The sequence below is a fragment of the Orcinus orca genome, chromosome 16, assembly GCF_937001465.1.
Source record: "Orcinus orca chromosome 16, mOrcOrc1.1, whole genome shotgun sequence".
NCBI classification, from domain to species: domain Eukaryota; kingdom Metazoa; phylum Chordata; class Mammalia; order Artiodactyla; family Delphinidae; genus Orcinus; species Orcinus orca.
This window is the reverse complement of record NC_064574.1, coordinates 16386880-16410258: the sequence shown is the minus strand read 5'-3', so window position 1 is coordinate 16410258 and position 23379 is coordinate 16386880. Positions and strand designations below refer to the sequence as shown.

Below are 23379 nucleotides of genomic sequence, written 5' to 3'. Positions count from 1 at the left end.
TCCCAGTGAGTGTGCCATCCCTGAAAGCAATGCTACCCCAGCCCTTCAACTCTCACAGCATCCCTGCTTGGAAACAGAGGCCCAGAGAGGTGAAGTGACCCACCCAAAGTCACACAGCAAGCGACAGAGCCAGGATGTGACTGAGTTTCTCCCTTCCCTCTGAACCACTTCTAGCTCACTGCCTGAATCCCGAACAGTAGGGACTGGAAGGTGCTTCGAAGCCATCTTTCAAGAGGCAGTATAGCACAGTGGATAAGAGCAAGGACTCAGGGGCCAGCTACCTGGGTTCAGATCCCAGCTCTGCCTCCTACCTGTTACGTGAACGTGGGCAAGCTATTTAACTTTCCCCATCTGTGAAATGAGGATAATAATGAGGCATCCTTTAGAGGGTCGCTGTGAGGATTAAGCTCTTGCCTGGTACACACTAAGCCTTCCATCAATGCTGGTTATTTCTAATCTCTCACTGGCCTTCCCACTGTGGAGCTGGGGAGACACAGGCCCAGAGATGAAGGTAAAACCTGCTGGGGTCTTGTCTGGGGCAGAGCACACCTTTAGCCCACGTTCCCTATGGTGCCACTGAGAGGCTGTGATGTTTGAGCTGAGGTGCTTCTTGTATCCCCCATCCTCCAGGGCTGGGGAAGGGCAGACAGAGCCCAGGGAGGAGAGAATCAAGGCAACATGATGGGTGACCCCAGCATCCTCCCCTTCCCCCTCTGGCTCCCAATCTCCCCTCCTGAGGATGTCTGGACCCTTGAACTCAAAGGGGCTCCTTGGTTAGGGCCTCAGGGGCTGCCGAGGAGTGGGAGAGGGTCCAGAGCCCCAGACAAAGGCTCCCACCCTCTGATTTATCCCAAACAACTTTCTTTGGGCCTGTTTTAATTATTAGACTTTCATATGGGATTTTCTTCTGAACAAGGGTCTGCTGGCTTGAGAAATGTGAAGGGGGCTGTGGACAGCGAGGGGCAGGGGATGGGCCCCCTTCCCGCACCTGGGAACCCTAGGGCTCAAGCTGATGATTGGTTGGTGATTCACTCCCTGCTCAGCACATGCTGTCATCCCAGGACTGGGAGCCCCACAGGGGCCACCCCTAACCAGGGCCCCCCTAACCAAGGCGCTCCCCCCTCGACATGCAAGGGACTGGGAACAATTAACTTGCTCCTCAGGCCAGGCCAGAGGTTCATGTGGTTATTGGTTTTGCTGACCACATGTAACTCAAGGACGTCCTCAGAGCTGGAAGGGTCCCAAGAGGCCACAAAGGGCAACCCTATCACAGGGTTGTCACAGCAGGGGAACTGAGGCCCAGAGAGGTGAGGTAACTTGCCTAAGGTCACTCAGGGGAGAGGGAGGAAGGAAGCTGGCATTCTGATGCCTGACCCAGAGCTTTTCTACACCTCCAGATGGTCCCTGGATACCCCAAGTTCTCGGCCCCTATTCCCACCCCAGTCACAAGTGTCCTCCCCAACCAACACAGGCCAGGCCTCTCCAGCCTCGTCTCCCTCACCTCCCACCAGGCCTCCAGGCTTCATCCAGACTCAGCTACTCACAGTGCCCCAGACACCCCTGCTCTCACGTTGCTTTCAGGCCTCTGTTCTCTCTGTCCCCCTGTGTTGCCTTTTTGCCTAGACTCCTACTCTTGCTTCAAGATTCATCTCGGATGTCACCTCCTCCAGTAAGACTTCCAAAGCCTCCTCTCCCACCTCCCAGGCTGGGTCCTCTTCTCATTGCCCTCAGTACCTGGTACTCCCCACTTACCCTGCTGTCAGCATCTCTTTGCTTGTCTCTATCTTCCCCTCTAGTCTGTGAATTCATTGTGGGCAGAGACCTTGCTTTTTATTATTTATTTCATATTAGGGCATGGCCCACTACATTCAGTGTTTGTTGAATGAATGCATGGATGTATGAATGTACAGATGGATGGATGGATTGACAAATGGATGGATATGTGGATAGACAGATGAATGGACAGGTAAACAAATGAATTAGTGGATGGGCAGATGGATTGATAGATAAATGGATGGATGGATGGATTAGACAGATAATGGCACCTGTAGGGGCTCAGACAGTGAGAAGTAAGTTCCTGGAGACTGGATATCCTGAATGATGAAGGAGCTCTTGCATGGGGAAACAGTAACCTAAACTGTTATCTGCCTCCTCCAAGGGATGTCTGGCCAAAAGCAAAGCCACTTCTGCCCTGGTGCCTTGTCCCTCCTGACCAACTAGTTCCATCTCAATGGGATCTCCTGAACTTTGGTAATTATTCAAACATCAGAGAATCTATAGGACCCACCTCTGCTTCTGACATTTCAGAACTCTGCATTCCTGAGGGCCCAGCCTGCATACTTCCATCCAGGTCAGAGCTGCCGCTCCAGAAATGTTCCCAGGCATAGAAACAGAAATCCCTAGAGAAAGAGGCACTAGAAAATATGGAATTCATCCCTCTCCCATTTTACAGATGAGGAAATTGAGGCCAAGAAAGGCCGAGGAACTTGCCCAAGAATGTATAGCAACAGAGCTGGGATTAAAGTGGAACTTCCCCAAGAATGTACAGCAACAGAACTGGGATTAAAGCTTGGGTCCCCCAATTCACTCATTCATGTATTCATTTATGCAACAAATATATATATCTAGCAACTAACATGTGCCAGGTTCAGTGCCTTTTCCCTGGCATTCGATGTCTGCAAATAAACCCTCATGCCAATTTGGAAAGCCTATGTCTCATCGTGACCTCCTCCGACTCCCCAGCTGGCTTATCTTTGCCTCACCAGCTGCATCCTCAGCATAGCTCCTGCCCCAACCCCTTCACCCAGCAAATGAGGACCACTTCCTTGCCAGGAACCCCAGCTCACAGCGGTGTATGCAGAGACAGTCACGTGCGTGTGCTGAGAGCACACGTCTCACCCCTCCTTGGGGGGACCACATCAATCCCTGCACGCAGAACCCCGCCAGCTCAGACTGAAGCCAAGTGTTAAACGGTTCGAGCCCCGCAGCTGTCCTGGGGATGCGGAGGGGAAGCTCATCGTGACATCTGGGATCTCAGGGCCAGGAGCAGACCTCTGAACTCCTGCCCAGACTGAGGAATGTGTGGGAGAAGAGGCCATAGAGGGGCGCCTGGGGGCTGGTTATTTACAGGACAGAGGAGCAGGCGGCAGCAGCGATTCTCCCATTAGCCCCTCCCAACATGCCCAGAGGCAGGGGCGGTGTGAGGGCTGCCAGTCTGGAAGAGATGGAGCCTCGCATTCTGGGGCAGAAACCCAGACTTGGGCAAGTCATGGCCATTGGCTGGACCCCCTCTCTGGACCTTCCTGATGGAGGTGACCTCGCTGAAGATGTGGAATGACTCAGTATTGCAAGGACAAAAATAAGGTTCAGCTGCACATAACAGAACACCTTCCGGGAGCGAATCAATGAACTAGAGAACAAAAGAAGAATATGGAAGAACAACAGGACCCAAAGCTGCTTCTGGGATGAAATTAATACGAGACAGAGTCCTGATAAGATTGATCATGACAAAAGAGATAAGATGCAAATAAATAAAGTAAAAATATAGAGTGGAAAAGGAGAATAATATTGACTTAAGGATTAAAAGTAACTTTAAAACTATTGTTGGGCTTCCCTGGTGGCGCAGTGGTTGAGAGTCCGCCTGCCGATGCAGGGGACACGGGTTCGTGCCCCGGTCCGGGAAGATCCCACATGCCACGGAGCGGCTGGGCCTGTGAGCCATGGCCGCTGAGCCTGCGCGTCCGGAGCCTGTGCTCCGCAACAGGAGAGGCCACAGCAGTGAGAGGCCCGCGTACCGCAAAAAAAAAAAAAAAGAGAAGTTCCTTACTTTGGTAGAGATATTAATATCAAAAACCTCCAGAAAGTAGGATTCCTAGTGGAGAAACTTCATGTGCGTGAAAGGATCAGGAACGAGCCACGAATGCGCGTTATCACCGTTACTGCTCAAAACAAAGTGCCAAGGTCAGGTTACAGCTAAAAGGAGAGAAAATCAGAGGCATCGGAGTGGAAGAGAGGAGACAAAACTGTTCATTGTAGAGGGTGTGATCCTTTACCTTGAAAAGCTAACCAAATAAGCTGACAACGTATCAGAACAAATAAGAGAGTTTGGCAAGTTTGCTAGATGCGTGATCGATAACAAAAATCAATAACACTTTCATACCAGCAATACTCAGAACAATGGTGGCTTAAACAAGGGGGCATAAACATGCGTATATTATTGAGTTGGCCAAAAATTACAGAAGATGTTACGGAAAATCCCGAAGGAACTTTTTGGCCAAGCCAATATATGCATACACAATAACATATATAATATTATGTTAATATTCTAATAGCATTCTTATATATAATATGTATGCTATTTTTTCAATCATGGAATCTATAGGTGGAGTCCAGGGTGCGTATGGCACAGCTCTGATGTCATCAGAATCCAGGCTTTCTTATTTTTTTTTTGCTGTATGCGGGCCTCTCACTGTTGTGGCCTCAGGCTCAGCGGCCATGGCTCATGGGCCCGGCCGCTCTGCGGCATGTGGGATCTTCCTGGACCGGGGCACGAACCCGCGTCCCCTGCATCGGCAGGCGGACTCTCAACCACTGCGCCACCGGGGAAGCCCAGGCTTGCTTTATTTCTCCTCTTCTTTTCTCTGCACATAAGGTCCATCTTCAAGATACCCTCATGGTCCAAGATGGCTGTCAAGCTTCACCATCACATCTGATGACTGATTAGAGCATGAGGAAGTGAGAAGTGGTGGTGTTGGGACAAAAGGGATGCCCTTCCCTTCAGGAGGCTTCCCAGAATTTGCACCCAGCACTTCTGCTTGTATCTTATTGGTGGGACCTGGTCACATGGCCATGCCTAGCCGCAAAGCTGAGTGCACTGCCACGCCAAATACAATCAGGGTTCAATTATGAAGGAAGGAGGGGAGAAAGGATATTGAAATGGGCATCCCTCAGGCTCTGCCATAGATCTCAATTTCCAAAAAGGGGAAACAGAGGCCCAGAGAGATGAGGGCACTAACACAGAGCCACGAAGCAAGTGTCAGAGCTGGGATCTTCAAGTGACTGATTCTTGATCTTCCCAGAGTACAGGGCTCCCCTCTCACGTGGGTATGTCCAGCCATGGGAGCACTGACCCTGCTCACTCCCAGCCCTGTTTGGGTCAGGGTCTGTTTTCGGTTTCTCTGTCCCCACTACCTAGTGCAACTACAGTGAGGCCCCAGTGTTGGGCATTTACTCACATCCCTCCCCGCAGCCTCTACAGCTTCTCGCACAGGACTTGGTCTGTACATGTGCAATGAACATGAAGCAGGAAGGCACGGAGGGAGCTGACAAGCTGTGAATGGCTGAAACTGGCTTCATCCTTGCAACTGCAGACATTTTTTCCTGCCTCCCATATGCTGTGCCCTGATCTAGGTGTGTTTCCCAAGTTTCACTTTTCAGATGCATTTCCTAGACCCTAAAATGTTAGGCCTGGCCCAGGTACGAAAGAGCAAGGAGGCTGCCTTGAAACAGACAAACGAACAAAAAATGGAGAAACCGAAGGCCAGAGAAGCAATGTCATATGACATGTCATATGTCTCTCACTTGGATTCCTCTTCATGGACACACAGAGAAAGATCGGTTTCCCAGCCTCCCTTGCAGTCAAGTTTGGGGGTCATGTGACTAGTTCTGGCCAATAAACTATGAGAAGAGATGAGCATCATCACTTCCAGTTTGAGGCAGTGAAGGGCCAGTGTGCCTTCGCTGCCCCTCTTCTCTAAGGTGACCTTGGAGACCACTGGTCTAGAAGGGTGATTCACAACCGGTTATGTGCATACACATCACCTGGGGGTCTCATTAAAATGCAGATCCTGGTTCTGGGTGGGGGGGGTCTGAAATTCTTCACTTCAAACAAGCAACTAACTGGGGCTTCCCTGGTGGCGCAGTGGTTGAGAGTCCGTCTGCCGATGCAGGGGACACGGGTTCGTGCCCTGGTCCGGGAGGATCCCACAGGCCGCGGAGCGGCTGTGCCCGTGAGCCATGGCCGCTGAGCCTGAGCGTCCGGAGCCTGTGCTCCGCAACGGGAGAGGCCACAACAGTGAGAGGCCCGCATACAGCAAAAAAACAAACAAGCAACTGAATTATGCTGATCCCTCAGGGCCCACGTTTGAGTAGGGAAGGATGATTTGAGAGGATGCAGCTCAAAGATGGAGAAGACCTGCCTAGCTTCACTGGACCACTTGCAACCAAAAATAAACTTTTGTTGGGTTAAGTCACTGAGATTTGAGAGTTTATTTGTGACCTCAGCATAGCTTAATGTCCCCCAATTAATACACTGGGATAGGACATTGTCATTTAGCTAGTCAACCCATATTTATTGAGTTCCTACCATGATCTTATTTTGTGCCCTGGACACCTCACTCTTAAGGAGGCGCTCACTCTCCAGGTCCTACAAGGGCAAGGTCAGCACCTGGCGGTGAGAGCTCCTAAAACTTTGTTCCCTTAGCACCTCTGTTTCTGCATCCTAGTCCCAGGGCTGTAAGTCACTGAGGGAGCCAGGATTTGAAGTGCGAACTTTTTGGCTTACAAGCCTGAAATTTGCTTTCAGTAGTGCAAAGAGCCACAGTGCTCATTCTAGGGTCTTACGGGGGGCGGGGGCCGCGCTATAGCAGCAGCCAAAAGACTCACGCGCTCCCTGGACTATCTCTTCCCTCTAGTGCCAAACTTGGCAGTTTGAGGGCCTGAACCACAGTAACCAGTCAGCACAGTGGCAGCTCCTGCCGCCGACTTTCAATCCTTTGAACACGTACGGACAGTTCATCACTCACGCTCTCATCACCCGACGCCCTGTTGCCAACCTGCGGGCTTCCTGAACTGGCCAGGTCCCAGGGCCGCCCGCTGTCCACACTCACCCATCTTCAGTTATTTAGAGAGAACAAGTTCCAAGCAAAAACACATGCTCTGAATCCGAGGGGCCCCTCCCGGCAGGAGGCGACACTTCCACTGGCGTCTTGTTGCCTCTCTGGGCAGCACTGTCTTTCCTTCCCTCTCCTTGGAAAGCACACCCGGCCTCACCCCCTCACTGGTGGGGGAGGGACTCGTCCTCTGATACGATATCGCTGTGCAGTGTGCCTCTCTCCACCTCCTCCTCGCCTCCTAGCTTCTCTGGTCTTCCTTCTTGTCTTAGAGGAAGATGTGGTTCAGAACTTCCTCCCACGAAAACTAATCAGTGGTAACAGAGGTCAGAATAGTGAGTACCTTGGGAGGCAGAGAGTATAGTCTTGGAAGAGGCATGAGGAACTTTCTGGAAATGTATCTTGACCTGGGTGGTGGTTACATGGGTGTGTACATATGTGAAGAGTTGTTGAGATGTACACTTAAGACTACTGCACTGTAAGCATTTCTGTTTATGTTACCCCTCAATTAAAAAAAATATATGCCACAGAGACCTCTCTGAGCAGTAGCAAAAATAAATAACCACAACATAGGTTTTGGAGTCATATGAACCTTCACTGAAAATCTGCCTCTGTTTTCTAGCTGTGTGACCTTAAGCAGTTATTTAACCTCCCTGAACTTCATTTCTTTTTCTTTCTTTTCTTTCTTTTCTTTTCTTTCTTTCTTTCTTTCTTTCTTTCTTTCTTTCTTTCTTTCTTTCTTTCTTTCTTTCTTTCCTTTGTTTCTTTTTCTTTCTTTTCTTCCTTCCTTCCTTCCTTCCTTTCTCTTTCTTTCTTTCTTTCTTTCTTCCTTCCTTCCTTCCTCTTTCTCTCTTTCTCTCTCTCTGTCTCTCTCTCTCTCTCTCTCTTTCTCTTTCTTTCTTTCTTTTTTAAAGGTATGGACTGTGAAGATTAGAAACACCACTTCTTATAAAATGTACTTAGCACAGGGCTAGCTCCCACTGGGTGCTCAATACACAATCACTTTCATTGTTATTAAAACCAGTGACCCTAGCAAGGATAGGATGGGGGAGTGGTTTTCCCTGGGGACAGACAATAAAAGGGGTACATTGTCCATAGAGAATTTAAGGATAAAATTGATGATAAAAAAAAGTCTGCTTTTTGTTATCACTATGCACTGGCAAATCTAAATAATGTCAGTTGGAAAATGCTACATCCTGAAAAAATCTTTTATTGGTGTACATTCTAAACAATTGTTGTGGTGACTGCTGAATTTTAATACTATGTAGGTAAGCTTCAAATTAGCACATTTTAATTTCTTATCCTTTAATAAACCTCTTCTACATGGAAGTTAATCTGGGGAATTTCTAGGAATACAGTTACCGCGAGCACAGGTGGAGTCAGGAACACATATTCACAAAGAGAATCAGCTCCTAACAGTTCGAAATCTTTCATGCTTGCTCCAAGTACAGTTCTTGTCTCCAGCCCTGCGGTATTACATATTTCTGCATCTCACTAGTAGATTCAAAGAAACAATGACTGTAGAGTGATGGTGAAGATGAAGATATATGTAGTTCAAGTCTGTCATTCTAGGCGACTCCTTGGAATTTTGATTTGTGTCTAAAATTTAGAAAAGTGAAACAGTGTGAACTGCAAAGGGTAACGTTTTTGCCTGGTAAGTGCAAATTCTAGTTCATACATGAAACATATGTGTTTCATCTCAATGATTACTGATCATACTTTGTTGTATGAAGGAGATGGGTGTTCCAAAATGATCCACTGTGTGTGTAAAATATCCTAGGCATGCCTCTGACTCAAGCAAAAGCATTAATAAAGAACACTGTATCTCCTTCTCCCCAAGTCTGTGGACGCACAACCCTCACCCTCAGTCACTTCCTCTAGCCATAAATGATCAAATCCTACATTTTCATCTTCAGCCTCCATCTGCATCAACTCCTTCTCCTGGAATTGCACCCAATACCAAATCACTCTTCTTCCTTGCCAAGTGCCCATTATGGACCTTTCTGCTGTCCAGCTCCATCGCTTTGAGATTTGGCGTACTGGGGGAGATGATGGGGGCCAAAGCCTTCTCCAGCCACCACGTGACACCACCTCTAGTATTATCTTTGCCAAATTCTACAGTCAAAGGTCATGTCTGTATATCTCCCCCATCCCAGTGGCTGGGGCATTGCAGATGCCCCTCAAATGCTGGTGGTGTGAATATCATGTGTCTTACTTCCCCGTGTGTAGCACCGCGCCCCACCTCACTGTCAGCTCCAGACACATCAGGCATCTTTGTCTCCCAGAACAGGCACTGCTCTCATGCTCTCCCCCGCCTCTAGGCATCTGTACATGCTGTTCCCTCTGTCTGGAATGTTCTGCCCTCTCTAACACCTTTTCGCCTTGGTTCCTCCTCCAGAGATCTGTCCCTTACCCTCGGTCTGAACAGGACCCCTCCTCGATATTCCCAGAAAGTCCACCTGCTCTCCCACTGTCCCTTCCCCCTCTGGGTTTGCCCCCTCTGCAGGGGCTGGAGACGCAACAGTGGGGGCCTCAGAGCTGGCTGAATTCAGCAAAATGGATCTGGTTCTTCCAGATCACCTAGCAGGGCCCAGCAAGAACGGGCACACACTAGGTCCAGCCTGCACGGGCTCATCCACCACGGGCCACCTTCCAGAGCCCAACAAGCAGGCCGTGGGGAGGCCCCTTGTCGCCAAAAGCAAACAGGCCTCCCAGGGAAGTTTTGCTCTGGGTCACACCCGCCTCTGGATGGCTGCCAATCTTTCTGCCAGAAACCGCAGGCCCGCCAAGGCCGCCCGGAGTCCAGGCCACGAGGCTTAGAAGGACTCGGGTCAGCTTTGCAAAGGGGGTGTCTGCTGAGCACTTCCTGGATCAACAGCCCCCCGTCCCTGGGGTCAGGCAGGGGGGCTGGGGCTGGGTTGCAGCTAGAGAGGCCCCTCTTGGGCTGGGAGGAGCTAGAGAGGCCCCTGCCAGCCTGTCACAAGCTCTTGGCACTGGCACTGGCTCTGGCTTTCACACACACACACACACACACACACACACACACACACACACACACTGGCAAGCACCCCCCAGGTGGCCTCCACAGTCTCACCTTCAGGTAAATGGGCTCATCAGTGGGAAGATGAGAATGGGAGAGAAACAAGGGCTACAAAGGCCAGCATGTGTGTGTGCGTGTGTGTGTGTGTGCATGCCTGGGAGTGACCTCACAGCTGCTGGAACATAAAGACTTACAGGTCCTGCCTCCCAGACTCAAAGCTGGCTCCGTGGGGACACAGTGACATGAGAGGCACACCACAGACCCACCTCCTGGCCTTCTCCCTCCTCTGCCTCTTCTCCAAGGTAAGGGGGCCCCAGGCCCCAAAATGTACTGCTGGCTTCCTTGGTGTGGTGGGGAAGGTGTTAAATCACAGCCAGGGACCCCCTGGGAGAATTCCTGCAGGCCTCCTGTGTGGGGCTCAGCTCAGCTTCCCTCCCTGATGCCCAGACAGCTGCCCCTGGCCAGCTCTGCTGTGTGACCCCAGGCAAATCTCTTTCCCTCTCTGAGCCTCAGCTGCTTCCTCAGTTGAATGGGTATAATGTTCATGGGGCCTCTGTGAAGATCATTTATCATAGTTCATCTACAGTGCTTAGCACAGGACCCGGAACATGGCAAATGTTTAAGAGAGGACTTTTATGATGATTACCAATCCCCATAGCTCCTCTACAGACAGAAGTGGGTCTCCTCATTATAGATGGGGAGACTCAAGACGTGGCCTGCTTTGCCTGTGAGCCAGGATTTGAATGGACGTTGGTGCATAGCTGATTGGCATGTTCATACCACAGGGGCATTAATGCTGCCGGGCCCTCAGGCAGTGAGTGGCCTGCTGACCCTAGCTGGAGGGGGATAAGGAGACAGCTCCATGGAATAATGACCTTCTCTCCTGCGATATTTTCAAAGGGCTTGTGGAACATCCACCTTGCCTACCATGACCACTAACCCCATAAGGAATTATTATCCCCTGTTTTCAGTCAAGCGAGTCTCCGAGAGGGTAGGCAACTTGCTCAAAACCACACAGCATCAGAGCAATAGAGGAGGTAGAACCCAGGATAGGCCTGGCTGTGAGGCAGGGGGGACTGCAGTCTGTGTCTCTCCACCCCCAACCTGGACCAAGGCCACGGTTGCTGAGCCTGCCATCACCTTAGCAAATGTCAGGCTCCCGGCGTCATGGGTATCGGCCCCCCACAAGCCACGACCTCACTGTATTTTCGTGCTCCTTGGAGGATCACAGGCAGGAACTTTTCTCTATCCTGGGTCCAAGCAGTGGTTGGGGGAAGGCTGAGAACCCTACTGGCATCCTAATCCTGCTGTTTGCTCTTCCAAAGGGGGTGTGCAGGACATGATTCCAGGGAGGGTAGCGTGGGTAGCCGGAGCAGGGGACTTGGGGTTCTAGGCTTAGGATTAAAGGAAAGACCAAAATGAAGCTGTCCTAGACTCACCGTTCACCTCCCCCAGCCCTCCATTCTTCCCAGGCTCCAGGGAGCCAGGCAGCATCCCACACAGAACACAGGAACTTAGTCATCACACACATGAAAGCCGCAACAATCCGCAGAGAGAGAATTCCAAGCCTTGCAGGCAGGGCTCAGGCCTGCGGACAGGGGCAGGCGGTAGAGACCTGGAAACAAGCCAAGTCACGTTGACCTAGAGCTGGCGGTGACCTCATTAAATCCTTGTCACAACTCCAGGACAGGTGGTCTCCACCCCATTTTACTGAGGAGGAAACAGCTCCCTCCCCACGGAACAGTTCAGTGAAGTATCCAAGGTCACACAGCAAGTCAGTGGTAGAACTTGGAGTTCACCTCTTGCCCAGATGATTCCCTGTCCAGGGCTCTTGCCTCCTGGGGACCACAGCAAGGGTCTGGGGAAACCAAGTGTGTGATGGGGCAACTTGAATGTCGGGATGGGGTGGTTAGAAAGGGCACGGAGATAGAAGGATACCAGAGAGGACCTATCTCTTCTTGGCTATGCTGAAACACCCTCCCTGATATCTCTCTTGAACAGATGGGTAAATCGAGGCAGAGGCTAAGTGGCATCAGAGCCACTAGGGGACAAGAGGTAGGTGTGGCAATTAAGAGACTGGGCCTTGGATTCACATGAACCTGGATTCTGATCCTGGCTCTACCGCTTACTGGTGATACCACTACACTGCTTTAAGCTTCAGTTTCCTCGTCTTTAAAATGGGCATAATGCTTAACTTCCCTGGCAGTCCAGTGGTCAGGACTCCATGCTTCCACTGCAGGGGACCCAGGTTCGATCCGTGGTCGGGGGACTAAGATGCTGCATGCCTCACAGTGCAGCCAAAAAAAAAAAAAAAGAATTAAAATGGGCATAATGCTGGTACCTCACACTGGAGGGTTAAATTAGCACATTAAATGCTCGGCACTCGGTGTGCCCATGGTGAATGTCAGCCATAATCATCGGGGTTATCAGTGGCCCCTCCTGGGCACGTCAGGACCTGCAGATCCGGCCCCTGTCAAGCTCTCCCGTAGAGAGAGCCCAAAGTGAGACCCCAGGTGCAAAGCAGAAGGCTTATCTCCCGGCATCCCCGCTTTCAGGAGGGAGGGACCCAAGAGTCAGTTGTGGTCAAAGGTCCCCCACTTCCCACCAACCAAGAGAGCTCAACCTCTGGTTTGGAAGGGATGCCCAAAGTCCAGCCGATATTTTCTCAGCTCAATTGCACGTGAATCATCTCTGAATTTATTAAGATGCAGATTTAGATTCATAAAGAAGGGCCCTAGATGCTGCATTTCTAACAAGCTTCCAGGTGATGGAGCTGCTGCTGGTCCAGACCACACTCTGAGGGGTGAGGCTAGACCATCTTCTCTAGAATCTGGTTATCACTTGGTCTCCTGCTTGAAATGCCTGTGGGAGTGGAAACTCGCTCTTCGTGAGGTTCCAGGCACAGAGCTGTACACTTGCATCTATTATTACCAGTGCCATCTTAGATGGGGGCCCTGTGAGTGCCCCCTGGTCTGCGACCCCCACCGGAGGCTGGTTTGCCAATTTGGGGCAGCCCCTAGTGGTCCGCCTGGGAACTGCAGAGGTTTGCAGGATAGGGAGTCCTAGGGGTGGGAAAGGTGAGGATTAGGGCAAAGGGGTCATTGCCTGCTTTGGGGCCACACAGGACATAGGAGGTCATTCATTTCATCTTCCTAAACTGCAAGTCTTCCATCGTCTGCATAAAACCCTCCAGTCCTCCAAGGATCCCTAGATGGGGCCACTGGTAACATCTTGAATTACGCATGGTCCTTGGTCCCTACCTTCCAATGGACATGTGGGGAGCCCAGGGCATCTGGTTTCTGGTTTGGTTGTGTCACTGTCCTGAGTGAGGAGGGGCAGTCAGGACACCTGGACTGATACCTTGAGCCTGTCCCTGGGGGTGAGTTCCTAAGGCTTTTCCCTATTACAGGAAATATCTATCCCAAATCTGGGTTCCTGGATCCCCAATGAGGAAGCAGCCTCCCAGCCCTGCAGCTAACCCACTAGGACTTTGTCCCTTCCTCTACCTGGAGCTCAGTTCCCCCATCTTTACATGGCAGGGGGAGGGATTCAGACTGGAGCAGAGGTGCCAGTAACCTAGCTGGGCATCAGAAGCCCCTGTTAGGAACAGATCTGAGGGCTCAGCCTCTGGAAGTTCTGATTTGGTAAGTCCCAGAGGAGGCCTCAGGGTCGGTATTTTACCAGGTTTCCTGGATGACTGGATGCTCATCCAGAAACATATTCTAGATTGTTCCAAAGATCAAAAAACACCCATGATACTGTTTGATTTATTCAGCCCTCAAGATAAATACCCACTGTCCACCTGCTAAAAAGTGAACAGCACCCTGTCATTTTAATCCTTCCTTTTGTTGCTTTTACCCTCCTGTAAGCTCCTAGAAGGCAGACCCTAAGCCCTTTATCGTAATTCACAAGAAAGATCATTATAGCCAGATGCACAGAGTGTCTACCGCACGCCAGGCCATGCGCTAAAGGTTTAACATGCATCATTTCATGTACTCCTCAAAACAATCCTCCGAGTTAAACATTATTGCCCCCTTTTCACAGATGAGGAAATTGAAGCTCAGAGAGCATAAGTAACTTCCCCAAGATTGCTCAGCTAATAAGGGGCAGAGTTAGTTCCGGAACTCTAGTCCAGAGCCCTTGCTCATGACCACAGTGCCGTGCTGTCTCTTAGGGAGTGCCGTGGGGCTGCCGGGGTCCAAGGCCAGGTCTATGTGACTCCAGGGCCAAGGTGTGAACCCTACACTGGCAGAGAAGGAGTCAGTTGTGAGGGGCTCACTATCCACCTTGAACGACCATGGCTGAGTGAGGTCTCTGTCTCTGCAGGTGTGTGCCCAGCTGTGCCCAACACCGTGTACCTGTCCCTGGCCCCCACCCCGATGCCCACAGGGGGTGCCCCTGGTGTTGGACGGTTGCAACTGCTGCCGGGTATGTGCACGGCGGCTGGGGGAGCCCTGCGACCATCTCCACGTCTGCGACCCCAGCCAGGGGCTGGTCTGCCAGCTCGGGGCGGGCCCTGGCGGCTGGGGGTCCGTGTGCCTCTGTAAGCAGGTTTGCGGGACTGATGGAGGGGGTGTTTGGGGGGGAAGTCAAGGCCTTGAGGTCCTGAGTCCAAGAGAAGCCCTTCTCTCACCCAGCCAAACCTGGTGACACAGGATTCCCTAAGCTCACTCCTCTCTTCTTTTCTTTTGTCTTTGCTCACATCATGGCCACCACCCAAACAACCTACCCTCCTTCTTCCTGTCTGTCCAGATCATAGCCGACTTTCAAAGCCAAGCTCAAACACCTCCTCCCCTGAGCAGCCCTCCCAGATTTCTCAAACCAGAAGTCATCATCCCTTCCCAGGACCCTCACAACACTCTTGGGAAAAATGAAAGGGCAACTCCCTATTTAGGGCATAACCTGTGTCAGGCACTGTGCTAAGCATTTACCTCCTAAATCACATAATCCTCACAATAATCCTATGAGGTAAGTACTTTCAGACCCATTTTATAGATGAGGAAACTGAGGCTCAGCGATACTAATGGACATGCTTAATGTTACACAGCTGGCAATTGAGTCAAGCAGGCTCTAAAGCAACATTCCGTTCTGTCCTCTTGTGGGATTGGGAGCCCTTGGACAGTCTGATCCCGAGTTTGCTATTTGCTGGCGACCTTGGGCATGTTACATCTTCTACTACCCTAGGCCTTGCGCCTTCTGGGGATTTAAATTAGGGGTTCTCAACTTTGCTCTAGGACTGGATAATTCTCTGTGTGGGGCTGCTCTTCTGTGCAGGACTTTTAGCAGCATCCCTGGTCTCTGCCCACGAGACGCCGGGGAGCAAAGTCATCCCCAGTCGAGAACCACTGCTTTAGAGAACTATGAGGAGGTGAGGACTATTCTGTTCCCTTTTTTTCTTTTTAAATAATAAGACTTGTAGAGCAATTTACCACTCTCATCTACATGGCTGTAACACTTAAAAAAGAAAAAAGAATGAGAGATAGAGAAAGAGAGGAAGAAAAGCCCATGAATAAGTCTATCTACAGGAAAAGCCTTGTTAAAAAACAAAAATTATAGACATAAAGTTACCAACAGTAACTCCCTGTAAAATACTTTTTTTGATAAGGGGCGTATACTAATGAGAAAGGGGCGATGTGTTTTATAAACTTACAGATGATTGCTAATAAAAATGTATCTAAAGAAAAAATCAGACAAGTAACACTTAGCTTACAAGGCTGTTATCCAGCTAGGCCGTGACACATGGAAAGCACTTGGCAGAATTTATTTATTGAGCACCTGCCTAGCATTTACCATGTGCCAGGCACCAAGAGTTTCACAAATATCACCTCATTTCATCTCTCAACAACCATATGAGGTCGGTCCTAATGTCATCCCCATTTTGTAAATGGAAAAAAAGAGGCACAGAGAGGCTAAGTAACTTGCCCAAGGTCACACATCTCAGAAGTGACTGAGCTGGGATTTGAATTCAGGGAGCTGGCTCCACAATCTTCGTTTCTATCACTCTACCGCCTGACGCTCAGTATATGCTTAGTACATAGTGGCTGTTACTGTCACTAACTTTATTAAGGAGCTTTTTGTATTCCACCTTGATTCAAATTTCAAATACCTGGAGGCCAAGAATTTACCTGGTCCTTGCTCCTTCCTGCCACTTCCAGCCCTGGTCAGGCGACACAGTGGTACTCATGAATGTTTAACGACTGGAACCAAATTTGGAGGCTGGGAGCTAGTGAAGCCACGGAGGAGCCAGAGCCAGCTAAGACCTCACAGAGGCTGAGTCTAGGTCTTGGCTCTGGAGGGAACATGCTTCCCCAAATCTCTCCTCTCACAAACTAGTTGGACAGCTCTTCACTGAGGACCAGCTCCGAGCTGCGTGTGTGTCCAGCACGAGCTCCCGATCTCCCTGGCATTAAACGCGCATCTTCCGCAGCTCAGCCAAGTGCGTCTCCATCACTCCCATGGCTCGGCCTCAAACTTAGGAGTCATTCTTGACTTCTCTCTTTTTTTTCACATCCCACTCACTACCCACCAGCAAATTCTTTACAATATTTCAAGAATCCAACATTTCTCAGTCCCTCAACTGCTACCACCGGGTCTGAGCCCCCTCATCACTCATCTGGATCTTGCAGAAGCCCCGTAACTGTCTCCCTGCTTCTGTCCTTGGCCCCTAGTCTGTTCTCAACACAGCAGCCGGAGGGCTCCTTTAAATACATAAATCAGGTCACAGATCACTTCCCTCCTCTGCGTAAAAGCCTCCAATAGCTTCTCATCTTCTCAGAGTAAGAGCCAAAGCCCCCTCAGTGTGCGACAAGACCCTGCAGAATCCTGCTCCTGTTTTCTCTACAACCACATCTAACTCCCTCTCTCCCTCCTGCTCTCTGCTCCAGCCACAACGGCCTCCCTGCTGCTCTTTAAATACTGAGGTGAGGCACGCTCCCACCTCAGGGCCTTTGCACTGGCTTTTCCTGCTACCAGCACTTTTCCCCCCAGATATCTGCATGGCGAGTTCCCTCACCTCCTTCACATCTTTACCCAAATATTGCCTTTTCAGTGAGGCCTTTCCTGATCACCACATTTAAAAACTACAACCCTGCCCTCCTTTATTTTTCTAGCACTAATCACCATCTGACATCACAAACACCACCTTGCTTCTTGTGTTTATTTCCACTGGAGCGAAAGCTCCAGGGAGGGCAGGATTTGGGCTGGTCTCAGTCACTGCTGTATCACAAGATACCTAGAACAATGTGTGGCACGTAGTAGGCACTCAATAAATAACTGTTGAATGTATGAATAATAACAACAGTTCTGGTGGGGCTAGCAGTAACAGGCACTGTTTATGGAGCATGTACTGTGAACACATCCTTTATACACATGATTTCATTTTAACCTTAATAATGAGGGAGGTCCTGTTATTATCCCTATTTTGCAGATGAGGGAACTGGGGCTCAGAGAGGTTAAGTCACCTGCCTAAGGTCACACAGTGTGCAAGTGGCTGCAGGTAAAACAAACAAACAAAAAACAAAAAGACCCTGTTGTTCCTTCTCCTGCAAGGGACTCTCAGAGGGAAAGAAGGATGCAGAAATTACCAGATGACAAGGTTGTGCCCTGAAATTATTTGGGGGAAGTTTCTGGACAAGGGGGCCGTTGGAGAGGGCCCAGAAGGAGAAGTAGGGTTTTGGCAGCAGTATGTGTGTATGGGTGGGGGGATCTCAAATCCAGTACATTTGAAGGTGCCTGATGGTGTCGGGGACCACGCACATGGATTCACACAGATCCCGGGGTGGAGAGTGGCTGCCTGGGGATCATTACCTACCTCCCAATTAGCTCTGAGCTGAAGGACCCAGGAGAGGTGCCAGGAAATCTTACTAAAATTATCGCTCCCTCCAGCTGACTTTCCTAAATAATCCCTCTGTTTACCAGGTCATCCCAGCGACCAGGAGGCCCCAGGGCTGCAGCCCTAGGAGTCTGGCTGGGAGACCCAGGCTGGGGTTTATGGATTAAGGTGCAGCTACCCCTCTGGTTTCTTGGAAACCAGTGGCCACATGGTCCAGGCCAAAAGGTCAGGGATTTGGAACCAAAGGGCTGTGGCCTGGAAGGAGCAAGGAGATGGGGGTGACACTGGCCCTGTCCTGCCCAGAGGAATAGCATCACCTATTCCCATTTAGTGAGCATCTACTAGGTCCCAGGCTTGGGGCAAAATGCTTTAAGTGCACTAGCTCATTTGATCCTCCAGTGGCTTTGTGAGCAGGGTACTGAGGCTCAAAGAGGTGAAGTAACTTGTCCCAGGTCCCACAGCTAGCAAGCAGGGAACTGGGATTTGAACCCAGGTCTGTGTGGTTCCAAAATTCCTGCATGTGTATGGATCTATTCGAGGTTTTTCTCAGAAGACCTGGGAAAACCAGCTTCCCATGAGTCCTTTCCCCCATACCCAGGTGCAGTGCCACCCACATCTCCAGGAAACCCTCCGAATTGTCCCTTCTCTGCACTTCCTGAGCGGCCCACATACACCTCTCCGGGGCTCTTACTTTATTCTGTCTTGGAGATGGCGACATTCACACCTGTCCCCCACGCTGGCCCTTGAATCCCTCTTAGTAAGGACTGGGTCTTAGTCCTGTCTAGGAACACAGTGGTTGGCACACAGGAGGGGCACGATATATATCTCTCAAATGATAAGGAGTCAGAACTATTTTATCATCGTCTCTCAAGTGCTGAGTCTTGTGCCAGGCACTCATTCGAAGGGCATTTCCTGCGGTTCTGTGATGCCAGACGAACCCTCTTGGCCCCAGCCCTTAAGGGGTTCATGTCCAATGGAGGAAGAGGCCATAATACACATATTTGAGGGCTTCATCCAAAGAGTGTTTCTTAAATAGCTACTCTATGCCTAGCCGTGTGCTAGATGCCGTGTACACTTTATCTCATCTCACTGAAAGTACGAATTACTGTTATCATTGCTATTAAGGCGACTCAGAGAAGTTAAGTCACTTACGCAAAGTCACACAGCCAGCAAGTTGAGCCCTGATCTGACAGTGATGACTCTAATACAGCAGATGGGCAAGGAAAGTTTGTGGCATGAAATCTCAGTGTTATATAATAGTGGTAATATTTTATATATTTAAAAAACAGATTATTATTAATATATAATAATTATTCTAATAATAGCAACAGAGCAGCGAGGATCTATTGAAGGTCTCCTTCATGTTGTATTCATTCCAAATATCATTTCATTTAGTCTATACCACACCCTGTGAAATAAGTACCATTATAACCCATTTTGCAGATGAGGAAACTAAAAGAAGTAACATCACTTGGGCAAGGTCCATAGCTAATAAAAGAGCTGAAACCAGGCCAGTCTTCCCACAAAGCCTGTTCCAGGATGCAGCATGCTGTCTTCCTGCGGGCGACAGGGCAATATGGCAATGGGGCGGGGGTGCATATCTCAGGGCTCGAGCCCCCTGCGGCGCTCAGATTCTGTAAGGGCACTGCATCCCCAGTGGGATCCACTGGGATCCAGCTCTGCAGAGAGGACCCTGTGGAGGATGTGGCCAGTGCAGCCCTCCCAGGGAAAAGTTGGGAGGTCACCGATGGAGATCCGGTTTCTCCTCTGCAGGGGGAGAAGATGAGGGCAGCTGTGAGGTGAACGGCCGCCTCTACCGGGATGGGGAGACCTTCCAGCCCCACTGCAGGATCCGCTGCCGCTGTGAGGACGGCGGCTTCACCTGTGTGCCCCTGTGCAGCGAGGACGTGCGGCTGCCCAGCTGGGACTGTCCCTACCCCAAGAAGGTGGAGGTCCCAGGAAAATGCTGCCCTGAGTGGGTGTGCGACCAGGGAAGGGGGCTGGGGGTCCAGCCCCTCCCAGCCCATGGTGAGTACAGGACTGGTCCAGGGCCGCCTGGAGGTGTGTGTGTGTGGGGAAGGGTGGGGAGGGCTGGCGGAGGGAATGGGCGGGGCCTCTTAGGTGCCAGGACACCTGGACACATCAAAGCCAAGATTATACTGACAAAATCTGGGAGGGGACAGTGGCTACGGGGACTTGTAGCAAAGTGGAGTGGAGGGTCACAAGACCTCTTTAAAACTGGCAAAACAGGAGGCGGTGGTGCAAATATATAAGTTTAAATCATACACAATTAAAAATAAAAATTGGTGGCAGAGGGGGGAGGGGAAAGGAGGGTTAGAACACTTGAAACAAATTCTCACATTTCATAGCAGAGGTATAACATAGACCTATATTATTATAATATATATATTATTATACTCATAATATATTGATACATATTAATAACATTTATATAATACAATTTAAATATTATATAATATTACTACTACATTATTATTGGGGTTTATCAAAAGAGGAACTCAAAACCGAGCGAAGCAAGGTGGTTGCCTCTGGGATGTGGGCCTAGGGGTAGGCAGGAAAGACAGTGACCTCATGCTATAAACTCTTCAGTTATAGGATTACGTTATTGCTATGTTACTGGGTTTTTAAAAAATTATTATTATTATATGAATTTAATTTTTGAAGGCAACCGAAAGGAGGGCATTGGTTCCATAAAGATGACGCCACACGAGAGGCGCTAGAGCGTGGTGGGGGACGCATGGAGTCTGCCTGTGTTCTAAGCCCAGTTCCGCTACTTCCTAGCTGAGTGAGAAGTTGCTTAACTTCTCCGTGTCTCAGTTCCTCCAATGGTAAAGTGAGAATGAGAGCTCCCACCTCATAGAGCTGTTGTGAGGCCTAGATGAGTAAATACAAGCTAAGCAGTTATGACGTGCCTGGCACACAGCACTCCGTGTGTGCTGTTATTATCCCTACAATGGAATATGATACATGTGTTTAAATACATAGGAGAATGCCAGGGAGTTAGCCTGATGTATAAAAAGCAGGATATGACACCGTATACGCAATTTGATCTCCGCCGCGTGTATGCATGTGTGTGCGTCTATAGCTATACGAACACATATACGTCGTACGATACTGCACACGTGTATATAACAGGGAATTTTTTGTTGTGAGGGGATGTCCCGTGCGGTGTAGGATGTGTAGCAGCATCTCTGCTGGATTCCAGGAGTCCCCACCCTTACTTGTGACAAAAATGTCTCCAAAGGTTACCAAATATCTTCCAGGGGGCAAAACTGTCCCCATTTAAGAGCCACTGGTTATAAAGGACCAGCAGGAAGGATACTAAAATATTAACAGCACAGAATAAGACTGGAGGAGGAGGAAAAGCTAGACCATGGGAGCCCACCACCTTGATCCAGACACGGCCTCACCGTCACCGGCATCCTTACCTCCAGGTCATGGTGCCACCACACACACGGGCCCCAACCTCCTTCCTGTAAGATGCTACTTATCACAGAACTTGTGGAGGATACAGCAGTGAGAAACTCACCATTTACTGGGAGGCATCATGGCCAATGCCATCATAGTTGCCTAATAAGCAATATTTATGAAGTGCTTACAAATACCAGGCCCTGTGTTAAGCACTTCACCTCCACTATTTCATCCAATCCTACCCATCAACTATTAGGAAATTTACATAGGAAGAAACTGAGGTCCAGGGAGGTTAAGCAACGTGACCAAGATTGCATCGCAAGCCAGTGGGTAGATTTGTCTGCCTAACCTTGCCGTGCTGACCCCTCTTTCTCTCCCCCAGGACCCCAGTTTTCTGGTCTTGTCGCTCCCCCAGCCCCTGCCGTCTCCTGCCCAGAATGGAGCACGGCCTGGGGCCCCTGCTCAACCACCTGTGGGCTGGGCGTGGCCACCCGGGTGTCCAACCAGAATCGCTTCTGCCGCCTGGAGACCCAGCGCCGCCTCTGCCTACTCGGGCCCTGTCCACCCACCAGGGGCCGCAGCCCACGGAACAGTGCCTTTTAGAGCCAGACTGAGGATGGACACTCGGTGTCACCCGCCCGCCAAGCAAGCAACCTGGGCTGCAGGCAACAGTCCAGCTTGGGTCCACCATCCGGGCCCCGGAGGACGAGAGTGTTCCCAAGCCAGCTGGTCCACCTGGACCCTGAGATGCAGCGGGATGCATGCCCTAGTCCCCCTTTCTCTAACTCACAGCCTGGGAGAATGGCCAGGTTTCTTCTGGTCCATTCACAGCCTTTACAATGATGCGCACGGGCTAGCTTTCCAGAGATGGGGCCACCATCTCTCCCTTAATCATTAGACTGAGGCAGGTGCTGGGCTGGATGGGCTATTTTTCTGGGGGTATGCTAAAGAGGGCACAGATGTTCTGAATCTCCTGCTTCCTTTCCTGGAGCGATGTAAGAATATCCCTGAATATGTGCCTATGTGTCCAGCCTGTGCTGTCTGAGAAAGCCCTCCCCCCCCACCATGGGCAGAATCCAGGGGCTGAATTCTTTGTAAAAATCACAAGGTGAAATCACTCTGTCTTGAAGAAAGTCAGAAAACAGGCCTTAACTTGACCCATTAAACCCAACTTGTACTAGTAAGAATTAACCTTTTTTGAGACTCTGCAATGCACCAGGCCAAGCCAGACATTTCATACGGGTCGGTGCTCGGAAACATTTTTGACTAGAGAGAAGCAGGGGATGATGAAGAGTACCTTCCAGAGACTGGGGAACACGGCCTGAAATAAACCAACCCATGTGTGAAGTTCCGTTTGATGTCTCATGTTTTATTGTTTAAAGACAAAAAAATCCCTACATACAAATTCTATATCCTCTTTGGTGGTCTACCTGTGTTTGTTTAAAAATAAAAACTGTGTTTTCATCAGGATCCAACCAGGAAATTAGAAAACACTCTTGGTATTTACCAGGATTTCTTCTTATTTAAACTAATTTGATTGAGGGATGAGGCACACCCAGTTAAATGCACAGGTCTTTTACCTTTATCTTTGGCCGCGTTGGGTCTTCGTTGCTGTGTGCTGGCTTTCTCTAGTTGCGGCAAGCGGGGGCTACTCTTTGTCACGGTGCGCGAGCTTCTCATTGCGGTGGCTTCTCTTGTTGCGGAGCAAGGGCTCTAGGCGTGCAGGCTTCAGTAGTTGTGGCTCACGGGCTCTAGAGTGCAGGCTCAGTAGTTGTGGCACATGGGCTTAGTTGCTCCGCAGCAAGTGGGATCTTCCAGGACCAGGGGTCGAAGCCATGTCCCCTGCATTGGCAGGCAGATTCTTAACGACTGCGCCATCAGGGCACAGGTCTTAATGGTTTTATGAGTCTTTACAAACGCACACACCAACACCTCAGTCAAGGTGTAAAACATTTCCATCATCAAAGGAAGTTTTCTCGGGCTGGATCATCCTCTCCGCCCTCAAAGGTGATGTAGCTTATTCCTGAACTTCATGTAAATAGAGTCATACAGTAAGTATTCTTTACTGAATGACTTCTTTCCCTCAGTACCAGCCCTCGGGGTGGAGAGGCAGAGGGAGGGCAGAGCCCAGAAGCTGGGACCAGAAGATGAAAGACGGAATCACAGCAGGGCTGTCTGCTGGGAGC

At 50.1% G+C, this 23379-nt stretch overlaps 1 protein-coding gene and 1 long non-coding RNA gene across 3 annotated transcripts in view; one reads left to right on the top strand and one right to left on the bottom strand.

The window, feature by feature from the left end:
* Positions 1–23379, bottom strand: part of LOC117202487 (uncharacterized) — a 54135-nt gene that overhangs the window by 20235 nt on the left and 10521 nt on the right. The window lies entirely within an intron of this gene.
* On the top strand, positions 9707–22577 carry CCN5 (cellular communication network factor 5). Of its 2 annotated transcripts, none has more exons than XM_033433775.2 (5): positions 9707–9990; positions 10141–10232; positions 14257–14473; positions 19535–19789; positions 21576–22577. In XM_033433775.2, the coding sequence occupies exons 2-5, from the start codon at positions 10173–10175 to the stop codon at positions 21794–21796; spliced, it is 753 nt and encodes a 250-aa protein (XP_033289666.1). In that variant the 5' UTR covers positions 9707–9990; positions 10141–10172; the 3' UTR covers positions 21797–22577. The 2 variants fall into 2 exon arrangements, with proteins under 2 accessions (XP_033289666.1, XP_004272934.1); XM_004272886.4 differs by having other exon boundaries at positions 10119–10232.